General features: G+C 35.9%; 1 protein-coding gene across 9 annotated transcripts in view; it reads left to right on the top strand.

Annotated features, from left to right (window-relative positions):
• The window catches only part of BIRC6 (baculoviral IAP repeat containing 6), a 220,187-nt gene that overhangs the window by 30,917 nt on the left and 167,551 nt on the right, over positions 1 to 21,719 (top strand). For all 9 annotated transcript variants that reach the window (XR_016038617.1, XM_088841556.1, XM_055400471.2 and 6 more), the window contains exons 3-9: positions 1,565 to 1,702; positions 7,994 to 8,187; positions 10,995 to 11,106; positions 13,015 to 13,097; positions 14,704 to 14,926; positions 15,009 to 15,169; positions 20,160 to 20,218. Coding sequence is in view for 8 of the 9 variants with exons in the window: in XM_088841556.1 (XP_088697682.1) it covers positions 1,565 to 1,702; positions 7,994 to 8,187; positions 10,995 to 11,106; positions 13,015 to 13,097; positions 14,704 to 14,926; positions 15,009 to 15,169; positions 20,160 to 20,218 (970 nt within the window). In the remaining variant the exon portion in view is untranslated. The remainder of the gene's footprint in view (positions 1 to 1,564; positions 1,703 to 7,993; positions 8,188 to 10,994; positions 11,107 to 13,014; positions 13,098 to 14,703; positions 14,927 to 15,008; positions 15,170 to 20,159; positions 20,219 to 21,719) is intronic.

Below are 21,719 nucleotides of genomic sequence, written 5' to 3'. Positions count from 1 at the left end.
CCTCTCCTTCATTTTTCTTATTCTCTTTTACAAACTGTTTCACATGTGCCCTTTTCGTATTCAATTAATTCATTGGCCAGAAGTTAGTCATATGGCCACATTAAGCTGAGGTGGTTTTTTTCTTTAATATCAAAAAAGAAGAAATAAATATTAATGGACAACCAGTAATCTTGGCTATGTAACATGTTTCTTAACAATTCCAGATTAAAATTTCAACATACATATTTTTTGTGTTACATATTTATTACTTAAGTGTATCCTAACTTAAATCCTTTTGTGTACGTTAATGTTCATTCATATCATGTAATTTAAAACTATATTTTTCAGATTTATCAGACTTTAAATCATCTTAAAAATATAAGAGATTATAATGTTGTATTCCCCCCCAAAGTGAGATATTATTTCTGTCTTTATCCCAATTTGTTGATTATTAACTGTTTGGTGTTTGGTGGGTTGATGTGATTAGTTGATAAAATCAGTATAGCTTATTTCCCATTTTTAAGACATGCAGAGTGTTACTGTGTGGGTCAGTGTCATATCACAGTCATCTAGTGTGTTAATATTGAAAGCATTTGCTGAAGGTCTGAGCTCTGAAAATAGAGTAGCCATCTTTTTGTCATAAGAATATCTTGATCTGGGGGCATGTTAAAATCTTTGGACAGAAAATTAATTATAATTAGTTCTACTTGTATTGAATATTTTTTTCCTCTCCTCCTTTAAGGAAATTAGACCTGGGGATATCTTAATAAAGCTGATAGCTCCTATACATTGTAGTGTACAATGAAAGATGGTATCAAACCATTGGGTTTTAAAAGGAACTACAGAATTACAATAAAATAGTTGAACATTTATATAAAATGGACCCTGAAGTCAATATTTAGCCAACTTCTGCCACCTCTCCCACCTTGCCAGCTCGTGATGTCTGTTGCTGGTTTTCTTTCTTTTTACACAAGTAATTATAGTTGTCTTGTTCATGTAATACTGTTTGTAGTTCTTCCACCATCCCAGGTACCCTTTCCTGCATCACATTGGCTTCTCACTGTCTTGCCTAAAGTGTGCGGTCCTGGGTTTGGTTGGATTAGTGTGGATGTGTTCTTTTCCATGTATTGACCATATATTTCTGTTAATGTAGTTCATACTGAATACGTGGGTAACAATGCAAAGGGCTTTTTAAAAATTACCTGATGATTTAATGAGTGACCCCTCTTACGGTTTTACATAGTAAAGCTCACTGAGGGACTTTACGTTTGTCTTTAAATTTTTATCTCTTTCATTTTTGTTTATAGTTTCAGCTTGTCCAGTTTTTTTCTGTCTTGCTTTGGTTTATAAAAACTTCCATGTATGGAGACTTTACTATGTGGTACTATGCTGAGTGCATTGCTTTATCTCATTTAATTTTGTAACAGCCTTGCAAATCATTATTTGGTTAGCTTAAGTTTGTTTAAAAAAAGTAGAAGTAGTAAATTTTCATATATTACCTTTCAGAATTAAAATATTTGTGTAAGAATCCGAATTAAACATTTTTGGTACGGTTAATTTTTTGTGATCATCTTTTTTTATTTAGGCACAACAGCTCTTATCCGCATGTTTAGAAAAGGTAGATGTTTCTAGTACGGAGGGTTATGATTTGTTCATCACACAGCTCAAAGATGGTTTGAAAAATACATCTCATGAGACTGCAGCAAACCACAAAGTTGCTAAGGTAAGAAGGTAAAAAAAATTACTTTGTTTAGGGTTATAACAGAAAGAACATTTCCATACTTTTGCCTTTCTCTGTTCTCCCTGCACTGATGACTAGGGTGAGAGATAGTGCTTTGAATTAAATCCTTGGCTATATTTCATTAATTCTTCTGCATTTTTCTTTTAAGATTTGTAAAAAAATTATAAATGTAATGCATATACAATTTTTATATTGAAGCATATAAAGTAGAAGCTGTTTTCTAAAAAGTTTTTGCCTTTGTAAGTATCTTTTTTCTCAAGTCCAGTTGAAGTTATACTAAAATACTGTGATGTACTGTTTGGATTGCTTAGTCTGTTTGGACTGCTGTAATGGAATACCACCTACTGGTATTTCTTCTGGTGAAGTCCTTCTTTCTGGGATATACCTTCTCACTGTGTCCTTATATGGTGAAAAAGGCAAGGGATCTCTCTGGAGCCTCTTTTATAAAAGAGGGCCCCACCCTCATGACCTAAGTACCTTCCTTCCAAAGGCCCTGCCTGCTAATAGACTCCCCTTTTGGGTTAGAATTTCAGCAGATGAATTTTGCAGGGACACGAGCAATCAGGTTATAGCATATACCTTGCTTGTTTTCATTGAAGAATGCCTGTTGAGGATCTTTTCATATCAGTGCTCATATATCGTCTGCATTCTAATATTTATATTGAAGTTTATTTTATAAATTCACCATGATTTTGTGAATCTTAATTCTATTAGTGGGACGTTTTATTTAGTAAAAACAGAAACCATGTTGTGCATTTCAACAGAGAGAAGTTATTGTGAGAAATTGACTTAATATGTGTATGAGAACCAAAAGAGTGAAAACAAAACCGTGAGGTAACACAGATGGTAACTGTGGGAAGCAGCACTCATTTTGGTCTGAAGGAACAGGATGTTCAGGTTTTGGAACCTAGATCCTTAAAAACTTAAGAGAAGAGCCTCCATGGATCTGGGACTTCAGACTCCTGAGGTGGAGTTGTTATCCAGTAGGTGGCTCAGGAGCTTGGAGATTGGAACCTGGTGAACTGAGACTCATATTTCTGAAGAGAGGTGCTACTCGGCTGATGTTAGTGCCTCCGAGGGAGATATATGAGACTGGTCCTCGGAGTGCTAAGAAAACAACAGAAAAACCCTCTAAAGATCAGAGGACTCAACTGCTGCCACCAGGTCCTTTGCTAACATGATGTTGACAGCAGTGACAAGTAATTTAGCAAGAAGCAAGTCTTTTTCCCCTATCATGCTTTCCAATTTCCGGCCTGTGTTCCTTTGTCAGAACTTGACAGTCAGGAAACTGGTTGGTAAAGAAAAAATAATAGTTTATAGTATCCCAGCCCCAACATGACTGAGAAGAGAGGAAAGGGTAGGTTTGGACCTGAGAGACAGTAGCTTAATAACTGGCACAGTCTGCTCCTTTGGCTACTCATCATCTCCATACATACCATCTTCATGCAACAAAAATGTTACGCTTTTACTTAACAAGAGGCTCTGTTCCTAAAAAGGAAATGAAATGAAGATTTGTCTCACCCTGTCAGCAGAACAGGCAGACTCAAAGTTTCAAAAGATGTTTTATCCATCTGTAGGTGATATTAGCTACTCTTAAAATTTATAGTTTCAAGTATTTAGGTAACAGAGCTGTGCTACCTAAACACTAAACCTAAATTAAACCCATCTAAGCCTAAACACTAAATTAACTACAACAAAAAATTCTTCTGTAAAATAATGACTTACCTCTCTGTGTCTTTATGTATCTAAATCTTCATCCGTCTATCATTTATGTAATGAGAAGAAAATACATATAGTTATCATATCCCTCAGTTCTATAATTGTGTATAATATAAAGATGATATTCTTGATATTTACAGTCTCCTTCTCCTAGTTATTGCATACTCCCTTTGTCCTTAACCAGCAATGTTAAGGTCAGGTATCTTTATACCGTCAAGTGACCTAAGTCTTCACTCTTGCAGGATTCAGATCCTTTGTAGTGCTATGCTAAGTTGTTGTAATCGTCCTTTCACTCTTGTATATTAGATGTGGAAGAGCTTAGAGGCACCCTGGAGAATCTCTTGGATTGTAATTAAATTCTCCTTACTTCTGTTGCTTTCCAGCAATCCAGTTTCCCTTGTCAAGTTTTAATCATATTAACCAGTAGAATTGCCACCCACTTTGTCTGATGATTCAGTGACAAGTTGTTGTACAGTGTGATTTTTTTAAGGTATACAGTATAATGATTTAATGAATATTGTTGTTCAGCCACTAAGTTGTGTCTGATTGACTCTTTGCAACCTCATGGACTTCAGCACACCAGGCTCCCCTGTCCCTCCACTGTTTCCCAGAGTTTGCTCCAACTCATGTCCATTGAGTCGGTGATGTCATCCAACCATCTCATCCTGTAACCCCCTTCTTTTGCATTTAGTCTTTCCTAGCATCAGTGGAGAAGGCAGTGGCACCCCACTCAAGTACTCTTGCCTGGGAAATCCCATGGACGGAGGAGCCTGGTAGGCTACAGTCCATGGGGTCGCGAAGAGTTTGGACACGACTGAGCGACTTCACTTTCACTTTTCACTTTTATGCATTGGAGAAGGAAATGACAACCCACTCCAGTGTTCTTGCTTGGAAAATCCCAGGCCGGGGGGAGCCTGGTGGGCTGCCATCTATGGGATCTCACAGAGTCGGACACGACCGAAGTGACTTAGCAGCAGCAGCATCAGGGTCTTTTCCAGTGAACTGGCTCTTTGCAAAAGGTGGCCAAAGTATTGGAGCTTCAGTTTCAGCATCAGTCTGCCAATGAACATTCTGGGTTGATTTCCTTTAGGATTGACTGGTTTGATCTCACAGTCAAGAGGAACCCAAAATTGCTGGATAGCAGTGTTAACACCTAATTCAATGCAACCATTGTTTTACCCTTGGTGGAACATTCCTTCCTTGTCACAAGACCTCTAGAGCCTAAAGCTTAAAAAAAAAAAAAAGCTGTAAATAGATTATCAAGTATGATAGCAACCCTGCTGGGAGAAGCTGTATCATGTGTTTTTTGTTGCTTGAAAGCATATGCATAATCCTGTAAGGTTAGAACTCCAGACTTTTAAGCATCTCTCCCAGTTAGTACTGAAAATGAGTCTTTGGCAGGGCCCACGCCTTTTTGTCAGGTCATCTCCTTCTGTAGGACACCACAGGAAGACCATTCAGTTTCATGGGGCAAGAGCCCATTGTTGCCCCTACCTCTTCCCCTGCCTCCCCTCTCCAAGCCCCTCCCCCCACCTTTGAAGTGCTTTCTTACTGAGAAGCAAGAAGCAAAGTTGTATAGAATACTCTGTAGTGGTTTAATATTATGGCAGAAGCATTGTGGGCAGAACAGATAAATGCACAGTCAGAATACTTATCTACAGTGAAGACAAATTGCTGTCCAATCCATAACGGAAGAAATCTAATATAATCAACGTGCAATCAGGTAATTGGCTGTTTCTTCTGGAAAATGGTGTCCCATTGGTGGTTCAACTTTGGTACCTGCTATTGGCAAGTTAACCTGCAGTTAGCCTGCTTAGTCTTGGTGAGAGCAGGTTCGTGTTGGACCTGTGCATACCCTCTGTCTCTGTTACCGTGGCATTTTGCATATAGGTTCATTGAGCAAGCACTGGAGTGGTTATGGTGAAAGGGTGAGTGACATTCATATACTGTGTATAATTTGCCCATTTCTTCTGTAAAGGATGCCTTTTGATGAGCATTCACATATTTCACAAATATTTTCATACTGTGTTTGTTTGGCGAGTTCTGTCCGTAGACCTTTACCCTTGACTTCCTTGTGAACAGTCTTCCAATCCTGATCTTTCCAGATGTCTGAACATCCAGCCAAAACGTTAGCCACTGTCCATTAATCAGTGAGGACCTTTACTTCTGGTCACCTCTCAATCCAGACAAAGAGAACAGTCCAATGTACTGGTTGAAGTTCTGCCCACTGAAAAGATTTGCCTTCATCCCTGTCCTGATTGGGACTGTGGTGCTGCAGCCATCCACTTTGGTCCGGCACTTTCATAATGTGAGGACCATCTGTATGTCAGATCTAAAGGTTTTCTTCTTCAATTATCCCATAATAGGGAGTTCCTTTTGAAGCCATCAGTATAGAATGAGAAAGGAGCTGTTGTCAGAATAGGTATTTTTTTTTTTTATTTTTTTATTTCTAAAAAAGAATTTTATTAAAAAAGCACAAATGCAAAGAAATGAACAGAGGAAAATTTATGCGTCTATTTTGCAGAATAGGTATTGTAGAAATCTCAGCTCCTTGATTATTCAGCAGGTTCAAAATTGAATTGCCTTTTGGACTTTCTCAAAATTGGTTTCTTATAAACCACTTAATGAATACTAGCCCTCATGCCCAGTAATACGGTTTGGTGTATCAGATAACACCTAGTTTATGATGAACAGCTCTAATTGCACGCACATGTGTCCCATGGGTAGACACATTTTTATGAGAACTAACTGCTAAGAGGCCAGGAGCTGTTTCTCAAGAGAAGAATCCTGTACAGGAGAGGGCATCGTTTTGTCCTACCATCCCGCTACATTGTTGTCCCAGAGACTCCCTACAGCATCTCTACTTGGAGCAATGTCATTGAATATGCTCACAAGATACACATGGTAGAGCATCTTCTGATTCAGCCTGGGTGTGCTGAGGAACCTCTTATTCTGTGCCTTATGTATTATTTGATAATTGAGTTACAGCAACATTCTCAAATATGTTGAACCCTGGGTCCAAAATCTACTTAGGCTCACTGAGCATCTTTTTGTGCATCTTTTTCATTGTTGTAGCAACTTTTCTTTCACCTTGGAGGGAACATCCTGATATGCCTAGCCTGCTGGACTTCTAGAAACTTCACAGAGATTTTAGGACCCTGAGTTTTTCTGGGGATGTTGATTCTCTCTGGCTTGCATGTGTCTTACTAAGGCATTTAAGTTCCTTGCTCCTTTCCCTTCATCTAGACCAGTTACTATGATGTTACTAATACAGTAGACCAAGGTGCTGATCTGCAGGATGTTGGGTTGATCAGGATCTCTACAGATTAGATTTTGGTAAAGAGCAAAATCTCCCTGGAGAAGGAAAGGGTAACCCACTCCAGTGGTAGGCTACAGTCCACGGGGTCGCAAAGAGTCGGACACGACTGAGCGACGGAACGGAACGGAAAGAGCAAAATCTAGGGTAAGACTGTGCAGATTTATTGTTTATTGTGCCAGATAAAAGCAGCTTACTTTTGGATGGTCTGAAAAATTAGTGTAGACAAAAAGGTATCTGACAGAATTTTAACTGCCTTCCAAATATCAAGGGATTTGTTAATTTGCATCAGTAAAAATACCTCATCTGAAACATCAGCTGCAGTTGAAGTCATCACCTGATTTTACAATCCACGGTCATTCTTCAAGATTCATTTACGTTTTGCATGGGCCGATGGGTCAGTTAAATAGAGTTGAGGTAGTTTGATTAGCCCTCTGTCAGGTCTGTTAGTGTGACATTAATCTCATAAATTTCCTCAGAATGTGGTATTGCTGTGGTTTAGTAGCTTTGTAGGAAAAAAATGAAAGTTCTAGGGTCTCCTGCTTGATCTTTCTTCCTTTAGTAGTCCAAAAGGATCAGAGGAACAGTGTAGGAATTTTTCTAGTTGCCTGTTCTATTTCTCTGCCAGTTATACATTTGGGAGCTAGAGATAGATCTGGGGATCCACAGAGCTCACTGAGACAGCTTTGGGCCAAAATTACAGTGGTCACGTCACCATTGTAAGTCCCCACTGTGATTAATGGACCACAGTGATGTTTTCGGTCAGTTCAGTGTTCCTCTCTTGTAGTGCCTGGAATATCACACAGCATTTCCATTCCCTAGTGCACAGTGACTGCAGTGAGTGTCCACACGTAGTGTAGTGTAGTGTCCAATGCAGTGAACGTCCTTTGAGGAAGGCTTGGCGTATGATTTACAGTGGAGAGTTGGGGCATCGTTGTGGGATCCTTTCTCAAGGGGATTTGGCCTCCCTTTCAACCAAAAGGCTCTGAATCTATGAACAGATTAGGTCTAGGAACAAAGTAGGAGTCCTTTCTCTCTCATCTGGGTCTAAACATTCTTTTTCAGGATGGTTAATTTCATTTTTTATGTAATTGCAAGTTCTTACTTTGAATTATAAATTAATGGAGTAAACTGACTTGAGACTATAAATAGTTATTTATCTTATAATGTATAAATCAGGGTTTTGGTAGAAACTATTGAGTATGTTTTCTTTTGCTTACACTGCTGTTTTCTTTCAGTGGGCCACAGTTACATTTCATCTTCCTCATCATGTGTTGAAGTCCATTGCCAGTGCCATTGTGAATGAACTTAAGAAAATAAATCAAAATGTTGCTGCCTTGCCTGTGGCTTCCTCAGTGATGGACAGATTGTCTTACCTCTTACCTAGTGCGCGTCCAGAACTTGGGGTGGGGCCAGGCCGTTCTGTGGACAGGTATGAACTTGTTCATAAAGAGATGTGACAGTAACATTGAATTGACGAGTGTTTTGATTAACAGAATAACTGTACATTTGATATTGACTTTAAAAAAATCCAAAATATTTTTGAAAATCACTCAGAGTTTTATTTTGATCAAAAAACTGAAATGAAGTAAACTACTCCTTGAATTGCTATTGTTAAACAATTTCTTTTGGTGCCTGGAAAGTGTTTAAGAGGATTATAAAGCTATATTTTTTAAATTGTAGGTTTGTAATTGCTTAGTAAATATTTGAGTCATTAATATTATTAATAATTCAGTATATAATATATATATAATTATCCACTATATAAGAATTATTTTGCCTTGATGAATTTTGTGACCTTTGGCATAAATTTTGGTAAATTAAAACACTGTCCCAGAATTTGAATATGAGCCATATATTATTTCCTACTTAAAAAATTGACAGAGTTAAGGGACGTCCCTGGTGGTCTAGGGGCTATGACTCTGACCTCCCCCTGCAAGGGGCCTGGGTTCGATCCCTTTTCGGGGGGAAGTAGACCCCACAAGCCACAACTAAGAGTTTGCTTGCCGCAACTGAAGACCCCACCTGCCGCAACGAAGACCCAGAGCGGCTAAATGGATAAATAGATAAATATTCTTAAATATTATTAATAAATAGATAAATATTCTTAAGAATGGGAAGAGCTAAAAAAGCACTCAAGGGCAATTTTGTGGGCTTTTTGTCTGTTTTGTTTTCCTAGGGCATTTTTGAATTAAGGTTTTTTTGCTGCTTGCCCTGGATTTAAAGTGTTTAAAAAAGTCATATTTCAGTCATTATTTTCTTCAGTAGAGATTCCTTGGAGTTTTGCTTTATAGAAAACTAAAAGTCAGTAGTGCATTCATTGAAAAATTTAAATGATTTTTATTTGAGATAATATTTATCAGTACTGAAGTATAGAAACGTTTTGCTGAGTTACTACATTTAGCGATTTTGTTCAGTTCACACTTGCCTTCCCATGTAGCATTTTACATTTTCACTTTTTCATTGAATGTGAATTTAACTGCTCATGTTGTTTTCTGAAGTACATTTATAAAGAGTACGTGCCGATGTAGCAAAAATATTAGTGAATGAGTTAACCTTTAACTTATGTTATCTTAAGTATAGCTCTTTTTTTTTTTTTTTTTAATTGGCTGTTCCACATGGCTTGTGGGATCCTAGTTCTCCAACCAGGGATTGAATCTGGGCTCTCACCAGCTAAACTGTGGAGTTCCAGCCACTGGACCACCAGGGAATTCCCATATTCTGTTATATTAGTTTGCAATATTTTTTAGTTTATCCTTTTGTAAACTGAAACTGCTTAATCAGTTGCCCTTTTTTTGTTAAGTGGTTTCTTTTATTACGTAAGTAACTTCTGTTGGTTGTTAACATTTGGGAAGTATTTTTATATTCCATAGTAACCCTGCTGTCTCTCATTTTTGGGCAAAATGTAGAGACTGTCCTTTTTAATCTTAACTGTCATGTGATATGTCTTTGGCTATCATTAAAATATTCTTTGCAGTACGTCTGGAAAAGAGGAAAAAAGGAAGGATATGTACTTAGAATCAATGTTTCTTGTCTGAGAGCCCTGCCTATCTTTAGATTATAATTTCAGAGCTATTTTCTTTGCAGTCAGTAGGAGACTGTCTAAAGAAATCACTGTAAGCTGTGGTGAATGGTTTGTTTTAGAAAATGCATTTATTAGATGGGATTTTCAGTGTTTCTGGAGGTGTTAAAATGTCTCAAAATACTAATTTTGATGTAGTCTGTGTTTTTTATTTCATTAAATATGATTCTAGGAACCCTTATGAAAATCTTGATGAACTCTGAGGTCTGTTGGAGGTTTGAGTCAGGGTCTACGGGATGCTATTACTGTTTTGCTTGGTAGTATAACTCAAGTGGACAGATTTTCTGTTCTGAAAACATGAAGATGTCTGTAGCCTGATCAAACAATTATTTTTTCTCCCCAAATCAGGACACAGCTATGAGTTAAACCTAAATCTTATTAGCAGTATTACAGGAAACCATATACTAGTTTAAGGGAAGAATTTAAATAAAAGTATTTTTCTGGTCTCATTGTGATGAATTTTACCACTTTATTTTATTGAATCAGTTTCTCTTCTGTGTTAGGAAAAGGAACTTTGCATACTGGTCCTTTCTTATTTGAAGCTGTGTGGACTTTTTCTAATTTTGATAGTCTCTTTTAAAAAGATATTCTGGTATTGTTGTTGCAGGTTCAGTCTCAATGAGCTAATTATTTTAATGAAAACATGTGAAGATTTCCTTTTTTTAATAATCTTCTGAAAAGTACAAATTTCCTGGAAAAGGATTTCTCTGGAGAAACAACGTATAAATTGCTTTCTACCTAAAAAAACTTAAACTAGAATATACTTTTTCAATATGGTTGGGGGTAAAACTACTGTTCCTTTGGCTGTGGTTTTATCCATTTATGCAAAACTTGTCACTTGATGAAAGCATAGGGTTCTGTGCCTCTGCATATTCAAATTCTCTGCTCTTTGATCACTGTTATGCAACATTGGTTAATTTAATCTACCCATGGAATTATCTGTTGTAGCCATCTTAACATGTTTCTTTTTCCCTATTCTGTTCATGGGAAATTCCTAAAACTTATCATTTCAAATTTATAGTACAGATTTGAACTTGGTCATTAAACATTCCCAGTTTTTGTTAATAATCCGGTAAGCTTTTTTCTTCAGTGGTGAGTAATAGTGTCACTGTAATTTGATGTCTAACTTTGGTTACATAATGTATGTTTACTTTTAGATCACTGATGTATAGTGAAGCTAACAGACGGGAGACGTTTACCTCATGGCCTCATGTAGGGTATAGATGGGCACAGCCAGATCCCATGGCTCAAGCTGGATTTTATCATCAGGTAAATAAGGCTGTCGAAAAATGTTTTGCAATATGATTTTGTAGCCTTTAGTAAGACTGTCAACGTTTAATACTTCTTTAGACATGTATATTATTTTATGTACCTGGTTCCATGCTTGTGTGTCTGTAGTATGAGTTTTGTTCTTACACCTTTCTTTGATCATAATACTAACTGGCTATTTCCTATATCACGTACTATGTATGAAAGGTGAAAAGGTTAAAAAAAAGAATAATAACTGAGCTAATGCCTTATGGCTATTTTCTTGCAGATTACATATTAATATTATTATATTTAATCTGTTTTTATATATAATCATCAGCAGATAGGCAGTATTCTCCAGATTTGTGTCTTGAGAAGCATTCTCTCTAATGTGTTTTTCAGTTTTGACTTACACATTCATGACAGAGGAGTATATGTGTTAAGATAGTGCGATAAAAGCCGCAAGGGAGTTACTCTTGAAATTTTAATTTTATTGTGATACGAATTGCCCATGTGTTAGACACCTGTGGAAGCAGCAATGCAGGTAGTACAGTGTGCCTTGAATACATATGTATTGAAGAATTGATTAAGAAATGTAGAAAGAGAAATAATTAGGGGAAAGAGTCATAATTTTATGTAGGAAAAGAGGAGGGTGTCTAGTGTAAGGACGAGCGTGAGAAAAAGACATGAGAATGGGACATTGTAGAAAACTTCACAGAGCCAGTCAAGTAGAGCAAGTTAAGAAAAATGAGTTTAGATTGGCATAATACACCAATTAAAGGAAACTTCAACTGAGTAATGTTGACTGGCTCACCAGTGTTTTGCCATTGCTGAAGAAGTTAAGAAATTAATAATTACATGTCAGTTTACATAAGACATTTAATTTTGGAACTAAATTAAACTTTGGATACATGATGTTATTGTCATGAAGAATATTAAGAATAATTATTCCTTCATTATCTTGAAGGGTTCTTGTAGTATCTTAAACTAAGATTATATCAGAAAACCAAGATATTTGAAGACTTGATTCAAAGTCCATCAGATTTCCAGTTAAAGATAGATTTGTTTGGAGACTGGCTAGTATTAGAATTATTGAAATTATTTTCCTAAATTAAGGATTGAATAAGGACTATTTTTCCTAATAATTTATCTTCTTCCTTATTTTTTGGTATTGTTTCATATAACAGCCCCTGTTAAGTGACACCTTGATATTTTTTCCATTGAGCTGTTCATTGTATTCCATTTTTTTCAAAGAGATCAAATCATAGGTTTTCTAGAATCTTCTACCTGTATTAGGGGCTGATTAGTCTCAGTCTTCTAAAAAATTATATTTACACTTTAGATGTAGTAAGCACTAAGCAGAGAAAGTACTCAAAAATATTAATTTTAGTTTTCAAAGGTATATTTCAGTTCAGGTTTTGATTTTATATATATATATGTATGTATGTATGTATGTATGTGTGTGTGTGTCATTTTGTCCTAAGTGTCTTACTTAAAGAATGTTACATGAATTATGTTCACTTTATTTTTAGTAAACAAAAAAATTATGTTTACCTTTGCCTATGTAGTAGCATAGAATTCAGTTTTTCAAAATAAATCTGTTAGACTATTTCCTCTTGTATACTTAGCTATGTTTAAAATACTTTCGTGATACAATTACAGGATGCTGGATCAGAGATTGAGGCTGTATGTCTGCATATTTAATTCAGTGGTTGTTTGCTGATGAAACACAATTTTCAAACAAAGCAGCAAATATATAAACATTTGGGGATTAAAAGTATATTGTTGAAGCCTAATGTTAATAGTATAGGCTAATTTTCTTTTTCTCAATATGGAATTTTACCTAAAATTATGAACTTATTTAGAAGAATTTTTATTAAACTATTTTAATATTGATGAACCTTTTTTGTCTTCCTTACAAATTTGCAGCCTGCCTCATCTGGAGATGATAGAGCCATGTGTTTTACTTGTAGTGTATGTCTCGTTTGTTGGGAACCTACTGATGAACCTTGGTGAGTCTTGATTTTTCTGAACATAATAGGCTAAGTTCTATGAATGTGCCTCTATATTTTATTTTTCTGATCTGTATATTAATATTCTTGCCTTTTGTCATCTCTATTTTTACCTCTGTTCTAAGAGAATGAGGTAATGCTGTCTGTGCTCTGTCATATCACTTGGCATACAGGATCTCTAAGGTCTTTGATTTCCCAAGGTCTGTACTTGTTAGAAGTGCCAAAGAATGGAATTATACTCTGACTGAAAACTAGAAAACTATGACAAAATAAATTTTAAAAGCATGATTAAATTCAGCAGTTCAGCCTGTTCTTTTGTGGGAAGTTCATCAATAGGGAGTCTATGGAGGGAGGGCCTTACGATTTACATTTCTAATTTTAAAGTAATTCTAGGGAGTCTATCCTGGTGCATAAAATTTGAGAACTTGGTTAAACATTAGAGATCATGTATTGGAACCTCACTTTTACATAACTACCCTGAGGCCCTACTAATAGAAATAGTGATATTAGCAATCACTTATACAATGCGATTTATCAGGTACCATCTTATGCACAACATGAATGGTCACTGTAGTGAAAAACTGGGAAATCTTACACACGTTTTGGGAGGGGACTAGATAAATAAAATATATTCATATAATTGACTGATCCAACAGTTAAAATAATGAACAGTTCTCTATTAATCATCATTAGTACATTATTATATCAAGAAAGCTGTTGTAGAATGAACCATATAATAAGCTATTTATTCAAAGTAAAGAAAACTCTGTTTATTCTGTATGTATATATGTGGGTATAAATTTATAAAAATATTTTAGGAGTATAATAGTGGCCATCTGGAGGTGGGATCAGAGATTACTGGGGTTGGATATTAGGCCTGAAGTGTGTCTTTTGCTATATTTTAGATAGTCAGATGTCACTTATTTAGATAAAATTTTAATTAATAAAAAGTTAAAATTCAGATAAAGTTAGAAAGGAAAAAAACTCTAAGGTTTAGCTGTGACGGAATCCATTTCAAATGTCATGTGTCTGGAGATGCCATGTAAAAGCATTTATGTAAGACACCTTGTTGTATTACAAATTGTCCAGGATTTATATATGGACGAAAGTAAGTTGTAGGTGCAGTGTTGTTAGAGCGAGTGGTTAATATGTTACAGTGATCTCAGTAAAATGGAAATTTTTGGTATTTGAGTCTTTAATTAAAGAATGTTGTTGTCGTGTTCAGTTGCTGTCATGTCCGTCTGACTCTTTGTGACCCTGTGAACTTTAGCACACTAAGCTTCTGTGTCCTCCACTATTTGCCTGAGGTTGCTCAAATTCATGTTAATTGAGTCAGTGATGCTATCTAACCTTCTTATCATCTGCTACCCGCTTCTTTTCCCATTCAGTCTTTCCTAGCATCAAGGTCTTTTCCAGTGAGTCGGCTCTTTGAATCAGGTGGCCAGAGTATTGGAGCTTCAGCTTCATCAACAATCCTTCCAGTGAATATTCAGGGTTAAATTGTTTGTTTGTTCTTAAGAAAAAATATCATAGAGTTCTCTTTTAGTGTTACGGACTTAACAGCTTACTTGCTTAGTAAACTTTCCCTTTTTTAATTTGTGTAAAGGTCTGAACACGAGAGACATTCCCCAAACTGCCCGTTTGTGAAAGGTGAGCATACACAGAATGTACCATTGTCGGTCACTCTTGCAACAAGTCCTGCACAGTTTCCTTGCACGGATGGAACTGACCGAATATCTTGTTTTGGGTCCGGGAGCTGCCCTCACTTTTTAGCTGCTGCAACAAAACGAGGAAAAATCTGTATATGGGATGTTTCCAAACTTATGAAGGTATGTTTTCATTTTGAAGGAACAAATCAGTAACTGAAAAAATAATCAGTTGTAAATTTAGGCTTTTCATTTATTTGTTTAGGTGCACTTAAAGTTTGAAATTAATGCGTATGATCCAGCAATTGTACAACAGCTTATTCTGTTGGGAGAACCAAGCTCGGCAGTTGAATCCAGGAGACCAACTTTGGCATGGCTGGAAGACTCCTCTAGTTGCTCAGATATACCAAAGTTGGAAGGAGATAGGTGTGTAAATTTGTTTTAATAACATTTATAGAAATTAAGTGTTTTCTTAAATTGTGTATTCTCTTAATTCTAATTAAAGAGACAGAAAGCATTTGATCAAGAGATTAGAGAGTCACTGTTTGGTTAGAAATCTGAAAGAACAGTATAATTCCTGAAATAAATTTTCATTCACCAACACCATAGTCTAAAACATATTTTCTGTCTCAATCCATACCAATGGAATAATCACTCCATTGAAATATAAATTCTAAATAATGAAATCCCTGGATTAGACTTGTAATTTCACCTTCTACTAAATCTTTTCATAGAGCCGTTGAATCATTTGGTTCATTTCTCCTTTTTTCATTAGCACCTAAAATATAGAAATGGTAATCAACAGTGAAATAACCTGTGGTTAGGCTAGATAATCTAATTTTTATTTAAATGTATTAGTAGTCTGCAATGAGTTGAGGTACAATCATCATTGCCAATGAAAGATTCTGGTAGATTGTGCTGGATTCTCTTCCATTCAGCCTTTCTAGAGATTCATTATTTCTGTGGCTATATTTGATCTGTGCAGGGAAGAGAGAGTCAGAGTATAATCCCATGTCACCTAGTTGTCTCCCAAGAGGCGCTGCAGTTGTAACTCTGAACTGGGTTGGATTATAGAGCAACATTTGTGATGGTCCCATGGAGGCAGAATGAAGGGTTCTGTAAGCCACTCAGCTGGTCTTAAGCAATAGCAGCTACCACTTTGTAAGATTAAGATTGTGAAGGCAGTACTGTGAAATGGAGCCTGTGTAACTGTGATCAGTTGTCTTGTGTGGAGATCTGTCATTTCACTTGCAGGGCTTCTTGTGTTACTGATGTGTGATTGGTGTTACACCACAGCGATTTAATCATTTTACCTCACTGTTTGTTTGGTAGTAAAACTTTACTAATGGAGATTTTTTTCATTATTTAATGGAAAATTCACTACATATTAAATGTCTAGTCCCTGTTGCTAATAGTATGTGGAAATTATGGGTCTGTGAATGAATGTGGTCTGAGTTCTGGAACAGGCTGAAGTAAAGCATCCTGGTGGTCTCAGTTATTTCAAGTCCCTGTGAGAGCTTAATGAGAAAGCAGTTGGCCCATTGTTGTCTTGAGTTTGACCATATTTGCCAATAGAACTGAAAATGAATCCTGTTTGATCTCTGATTTTCTTAGAAATTAGTGGAAAATTATTCATAGAAGATAATGAAATTGGTATGTCCTGAACACACTGACTTTAATTAGAACTTTGACTCCAGAGTTTTGTAATTTGAGGACTAAAATTTGAATCAAGATGTAGTTTGGGTTCACGAAGGGAAACACATGTACACCCGGGGCAGTTTCGTGTCAATGTATGGCAAACCAACCAATGTATTAATGTAAAGTAATTTGCCTCCAATAAAAAAAAAAAGATGTAGTTTTAAGATTATACAGATACACACACACACCTTGGTAAAGTGTTTTACATTTTAGGTAAATGTATATCCAGTATTTCTGGTGCACAGGTGTTATCTGAGCTAGTGTGCTGGAATTGAGATATAAATCCCTCTGCCTGCTTTTTTAAGAGACTTAAAATCTTTTTGGGTAGAAGGTCACAAACATTACTCTGGTGGTTGTAGAAAGCTGAAGAGGTAGAGCTTCAAGCCCTTTCTCCCGGCTTTCTTTCCTCCAAGGTTAGCAGGATTTCTGTTGGATTGGTACTGGATATAAGGAATCAAACCACTTCTGCCTCTGAGGCACAAGATATAGTATATTTATAGTATATATAAAATATACTATGTTTCATTAGCTTGAGAAATAATACATTAACTGAATTAAATTAAAACTTAAACAAGAAGTTTAAAGTATTACAATATAGCTTGCTTAGAAATTGTTTTTTGTCTGTTTCTATTTAGTAGGCAACATTTGTCTTTGTTCTGAATTTATTTAAGGAAGAATATTTGTTTCAGATATGTTTCATTTAATTAGTGTATTTTTAATTTATTTGGTTGCATCGAGTCATAGTTGTGGCGTGCAGTCTGTCTGATTGTGGGTGCATGGGCTTAATTGCCCAGTTCCTGACAAGGGATTGAACCAGAGAACCCTGCATTGGAAGGTGGATTCCTAACCACTGGATCACCAGGGAAGTCCCAAGGACACATTTAATTTTAACGAATTAACATTTTGTCTAGATGCCTCATTTGTATGTTCTGTTTTTCAAATTGGCAAAAATTTCCTGAGTTAACTCTGAAGTTGCTTATATTGTTGTATATCTTAGTTATATACCATAACTAAGATCCATCTGTACTATTAGCACATATAATCTTAACTACGCATTTTAAACTTATTCATATATTTTTTGCATGTTTATTACTTTGCAAAAGTTTTATTTCACGTGAAAGACTTTAGTAAATTTAGTGTCGATTATTTAAGTATAGTTGACTCTTGAACAGCATGAGTTCAGTGTTGAACTGTGTGAGTCCAGTTATTTTTTAAAATGAATACTACACAAACTATGGTTAGTTGAATCTGCAGATGCAGAACCAGGGATGCAAAAGGCCAACCATTGTAAGTTATACACAGATTTTCCACTGCAGGGAGGGCTGGTGCATCTAACCTGTGCGTTGTTTAATGGTCAGCTATAAATGCAAGCTCATTGTAGAAATATTGGAAAATATATGGAAGTAAATTGAATGGAGTCTCCATTTTCATACCATCAAGTCATGTTAACCTTTAGGTGTATAGTTTTTTTTTTAACCCATGTGATTAAAAGAAATTTATTGATGCATCATTACCTATCATAAGATTCACCCTTTTAAGTGTACAGTTGGTTTATTCATGATTTTATCACATGGCAGTATGACTGTTTTTCTGTCAAGAAATAATATTTTTCAAAATACTGTTTTGAAAACTTTCACAATAAAGCCTTTTTTTTTTTGGTGGTTTAATTAAGGCAATTATCTGGCAACCCTTTGTAACATTCTTAGTAACTTCAGAACACCTAAATTCTGTCTTTAAAATATACTACTACTAGATTATCTTTTATCTAAGTGTAGATGGGTAATATTTGACTATTTTTCTTGATGCAGAAATCCTCAAAATCTACTTTGTTTTCTTGGTTTGGACTTCTTTATTTTGGATAAATTCCCAGTCATTAATATTTCCTCTTAAGATTTATTTTTCCAAGCATCTTTATTATTTTTCTGAGACTAGCCATTTAGTATTTGAATAGCTTAAGGCTAACTTAGGAGCTTATCTTTTTCACATCCATTTTAAAAAATTTTAAGTTATAGCACAAAATTGGTTATGGTAATTACTACAGTTGAAAAAAACACCGAAATTTTGTCATAAATATCAAAGCAAATATCTCCCCACCCCAGTTTCAGACATTACTTTAAGCATTTCTAAGGGAGATTGCCAGGTTATATTTATATAAAATAGCATTATAAATGCCTAGTTCTTTCAGATGATGTGCAGTGTATTGTTTCAAAAAGGGAGAGTTACTTTTCCTTCCTGTGAACTGCATCTTTTAATTTTTGTAGTTTATCAACATTTTAGAACTACTATAAATGTGCTGATTGTTCATTTAGACACAACCTAATGTTGTGCTGGAGTGCTCTGTAATTATATCTTTTTTTCTTGTCTGCTAACAGTGGAGACTGAGAATAAAATTGGGTGCAAAGAAAGAGGCTGGCAATTTCTTGGCTACTGGAATGAAAGCAAAAGAGCAGCGATTGTTACCGTTGACTCAAGTTGTAGTAGTTTTCCTGCTTGTCAAGGAGTCCTTAACAGCCCCTCCCAAACAAGCAAAAAATAAATAAAACCAAGAGCGAAACACAAGTGGAATGCGTGTTTCTGTGAAAACACTTCTATACACACATATTTACTCAGCTATTCTAATTGATTTTAGGGTATAACTTTCCTGAGTTCAGGAGTAGATTGATAAGTCACTTCAGTCATGTCTGACTCTGCAACCCTCTGGACTGTAGCCCACAAAGCTCCTCTGTCCATGGGATTCTCCAGGCAAGAATAGTGGAGTGGTTTGCCATGCCCTCCTCCAGGGGATCTTCCTGACGCAGGGATCAAACCTGAGTCACTTCTGTTTTCCACATTGGCAGGCAGGTTCTTTACCATTAGTGCCATCTGGGACGGAGAAGGCAATGGCAAGCCACTCCAGTACTATTGCCTAGAAAATCCCATGGATGGAGGATCCTGGTAGGCTGCAGTCCGTGGGGTCGCTAAGGGTTGGACACGACTGAGCAACTTCACTTTCACACATTGGAGAAGGAAATGGCAACCCACTCCAGTGTTCTTGCCTGGAGAATCCCAGGGATGGGGGAGCCTGGTGGGCTTCCATCTATGGGGTCACACAGAGTCGGACACGACTGAAGTGACTTAGCAGCAGCAGCAGCAGCCCCCTGGGAAAGTGAAAGTGAAGTCGCTCAGTTGTGTCCGACTCTTTGTGACACCATGGGCTGTAGCCTACCAGGTTCTTCAGTCTGTGGCGTTTTCCGGGCAAGAGTACTGGCGTGGGTTGCCATTTCCTTCTCCAGGGGATCTTCCCGACCCAGGGGTTGAACCCCGGTCTCCCGCATTGCAGGCAGACACTTGAGATACCAGGGAATCCCATCCCTAGTAGTAGAGTGGTTATTAAAATTTTACTACTGGAAGCTTGTGCTTGATTTTATTAGCTTTTTTTTTTTTCTTCATTTTATTTACCCAAACTATCTCTGTCTACACCTATTCAGTTGTTGAAATCCTACAGATTCTACTATACATTTTTAGAGATTACCACACTTTAATTCAGGCAAGTATTTATTTAATGATTTAAGATGATTCACTATTAGCGTAATCAGGGTTTCAAGTCAACTTATATGTTACATAAGCTAGTTGCGTGATGCTTACGTTTTAGACACAAAACAATGGTTGTAACATTATACTTTGCTTTCTCATGTGTACTTTATTTTGAAATGGAAAATTTTAATTTGTCTTTTTTAAGTGATGATTTGCTGGAGGATTCAGACAGTGAAGAGCATTCCAGATCAGATTCTGTGACAGGTATGTAGAAAATGTTAGATAATCTATTTTTATATCCTTGCATTTATATAGTTTCTAGGTAGAGCTAAATACCAAATAATTATGTATTTTGACTACAAAGTCTGAATTTTCATTAATATACAAAGAAAACTCAAGTATTATGTATCAGATCTTGAATTAGTAATGTATATGTAGTTTCATACTAAAAATCTAAATAGTGATTATTTGCGCCAAAGGAATTAAAAAGGAATCTTACTAAACCTCTGTCACATAAGTCAGTGACATTAAACTCTTCCCAATATGTTCAGTTTATTTGTATACTGTATTGTGTTGTTATATGAATGTAATGTTTAAATCAATAATTCATAATTATTAATTAGTGATTTCTTATTCCCAAAAGAAAACCCTATGAAATATTAGGGCAAAGGGTTATGAAAGGCTTCATATTTTAATGTAGTTATAGGCAAGGCATCTCAAAGTAGTTTTACTGGATCAGAATTCAAATCCTAACTGTCATTTATTATAGTCCGATTGCATTTTCTAGTGTATAAAATAGTGATATTTAAATCTTATTTATAATTTTGGTAACTAAGATTAAAATTCGTGAGGCAGAGTACTTGGGCAGTAGCCACTATTTTAAAGAAGAGACCATTATTAAATTCTAGCTGTATTCTAATGTCAATGTCATGAAATAAGGACATACATAACTTATGAAATCTCTTTAGAGGAAGCTTGGTTTTAGATAGTTCGATTGTTGTAAGTTATATATCAAAAGTTAGTATAGTGTAGCAGATGCTCTCAATTCTAGTTTGTTGTAAATTCTTTTTTTTAAGCCACCAAAGAGAAAACTGCACTGATTTTTAGATTCACCTTCATTTGTCTTTTAAGGTAGTTCTTAGAATGAAAAAATTAAGAAAAGTAGGAAACTGCCCTGTAATTAAGTGTGGGAAGAATAATTGATTTCATTTAAAAATGTGGTCTGATGAAGCCTGCTCTTTTTCCAGTTTGTTACCCCTTGGCCAAGGAAAGGGCTACTGTTGCATTTTTTAAAATCTGACAAGAATACACTGGTCATTAGTTATCTGGAGATCTGGTTAGAGCTTGAACTCTTACAAAATAAGTCTTTGGTCTTGTCAAGTCACAAGCTTTCTGGCTTCGGTTTTTCCTATGTAAAGTGAAATGTTTGAACTAAATGTTCTTTTTTCTGCCCTTAAATATTTTTATTCTAACTTTAATCTTTCCTTTGTATGCGTCGCTTAGCTCTTTCCTCTGGGTCTAAGGATCTCAGTAGGTGTTTTTGTAATTGTAGTTGTTATAGATTGATCTGTTTCTTTATCCCTTTTCTACCTTTATATTTTTCATCTATGCCTGTTTGATCTTTCACACTTCCTTTAGATTCTGTCCTACCTGGAATATTACTGTGTTTTTGTTGACTCTTTTCTATGATACCTCATTTAAGGTTGGGAGTGGTGTCCTTTTATACTATTGAAAGGTAGCTGTGATATGAGAAACAAAAATCCTT

The sequence above is a fragment of the Moschus berezovskii genome, chromosome 11 (assembly GCF_049115385.1).
Source record: "Moschus berezovskii isolate FMDL1 chromosome 11, NW_MosBer_1.0, whole genome shotgun sequence".
Taxonomy (NCBI): Eukaryota; Metazoa; Chordata; class Mammalia; order Artiodactyla; family Moschidae; genus Moschus; species Moschus berezovskii.
This window is presented reverse-complemented; position numbering and strand designations above follow the sequence as displayed.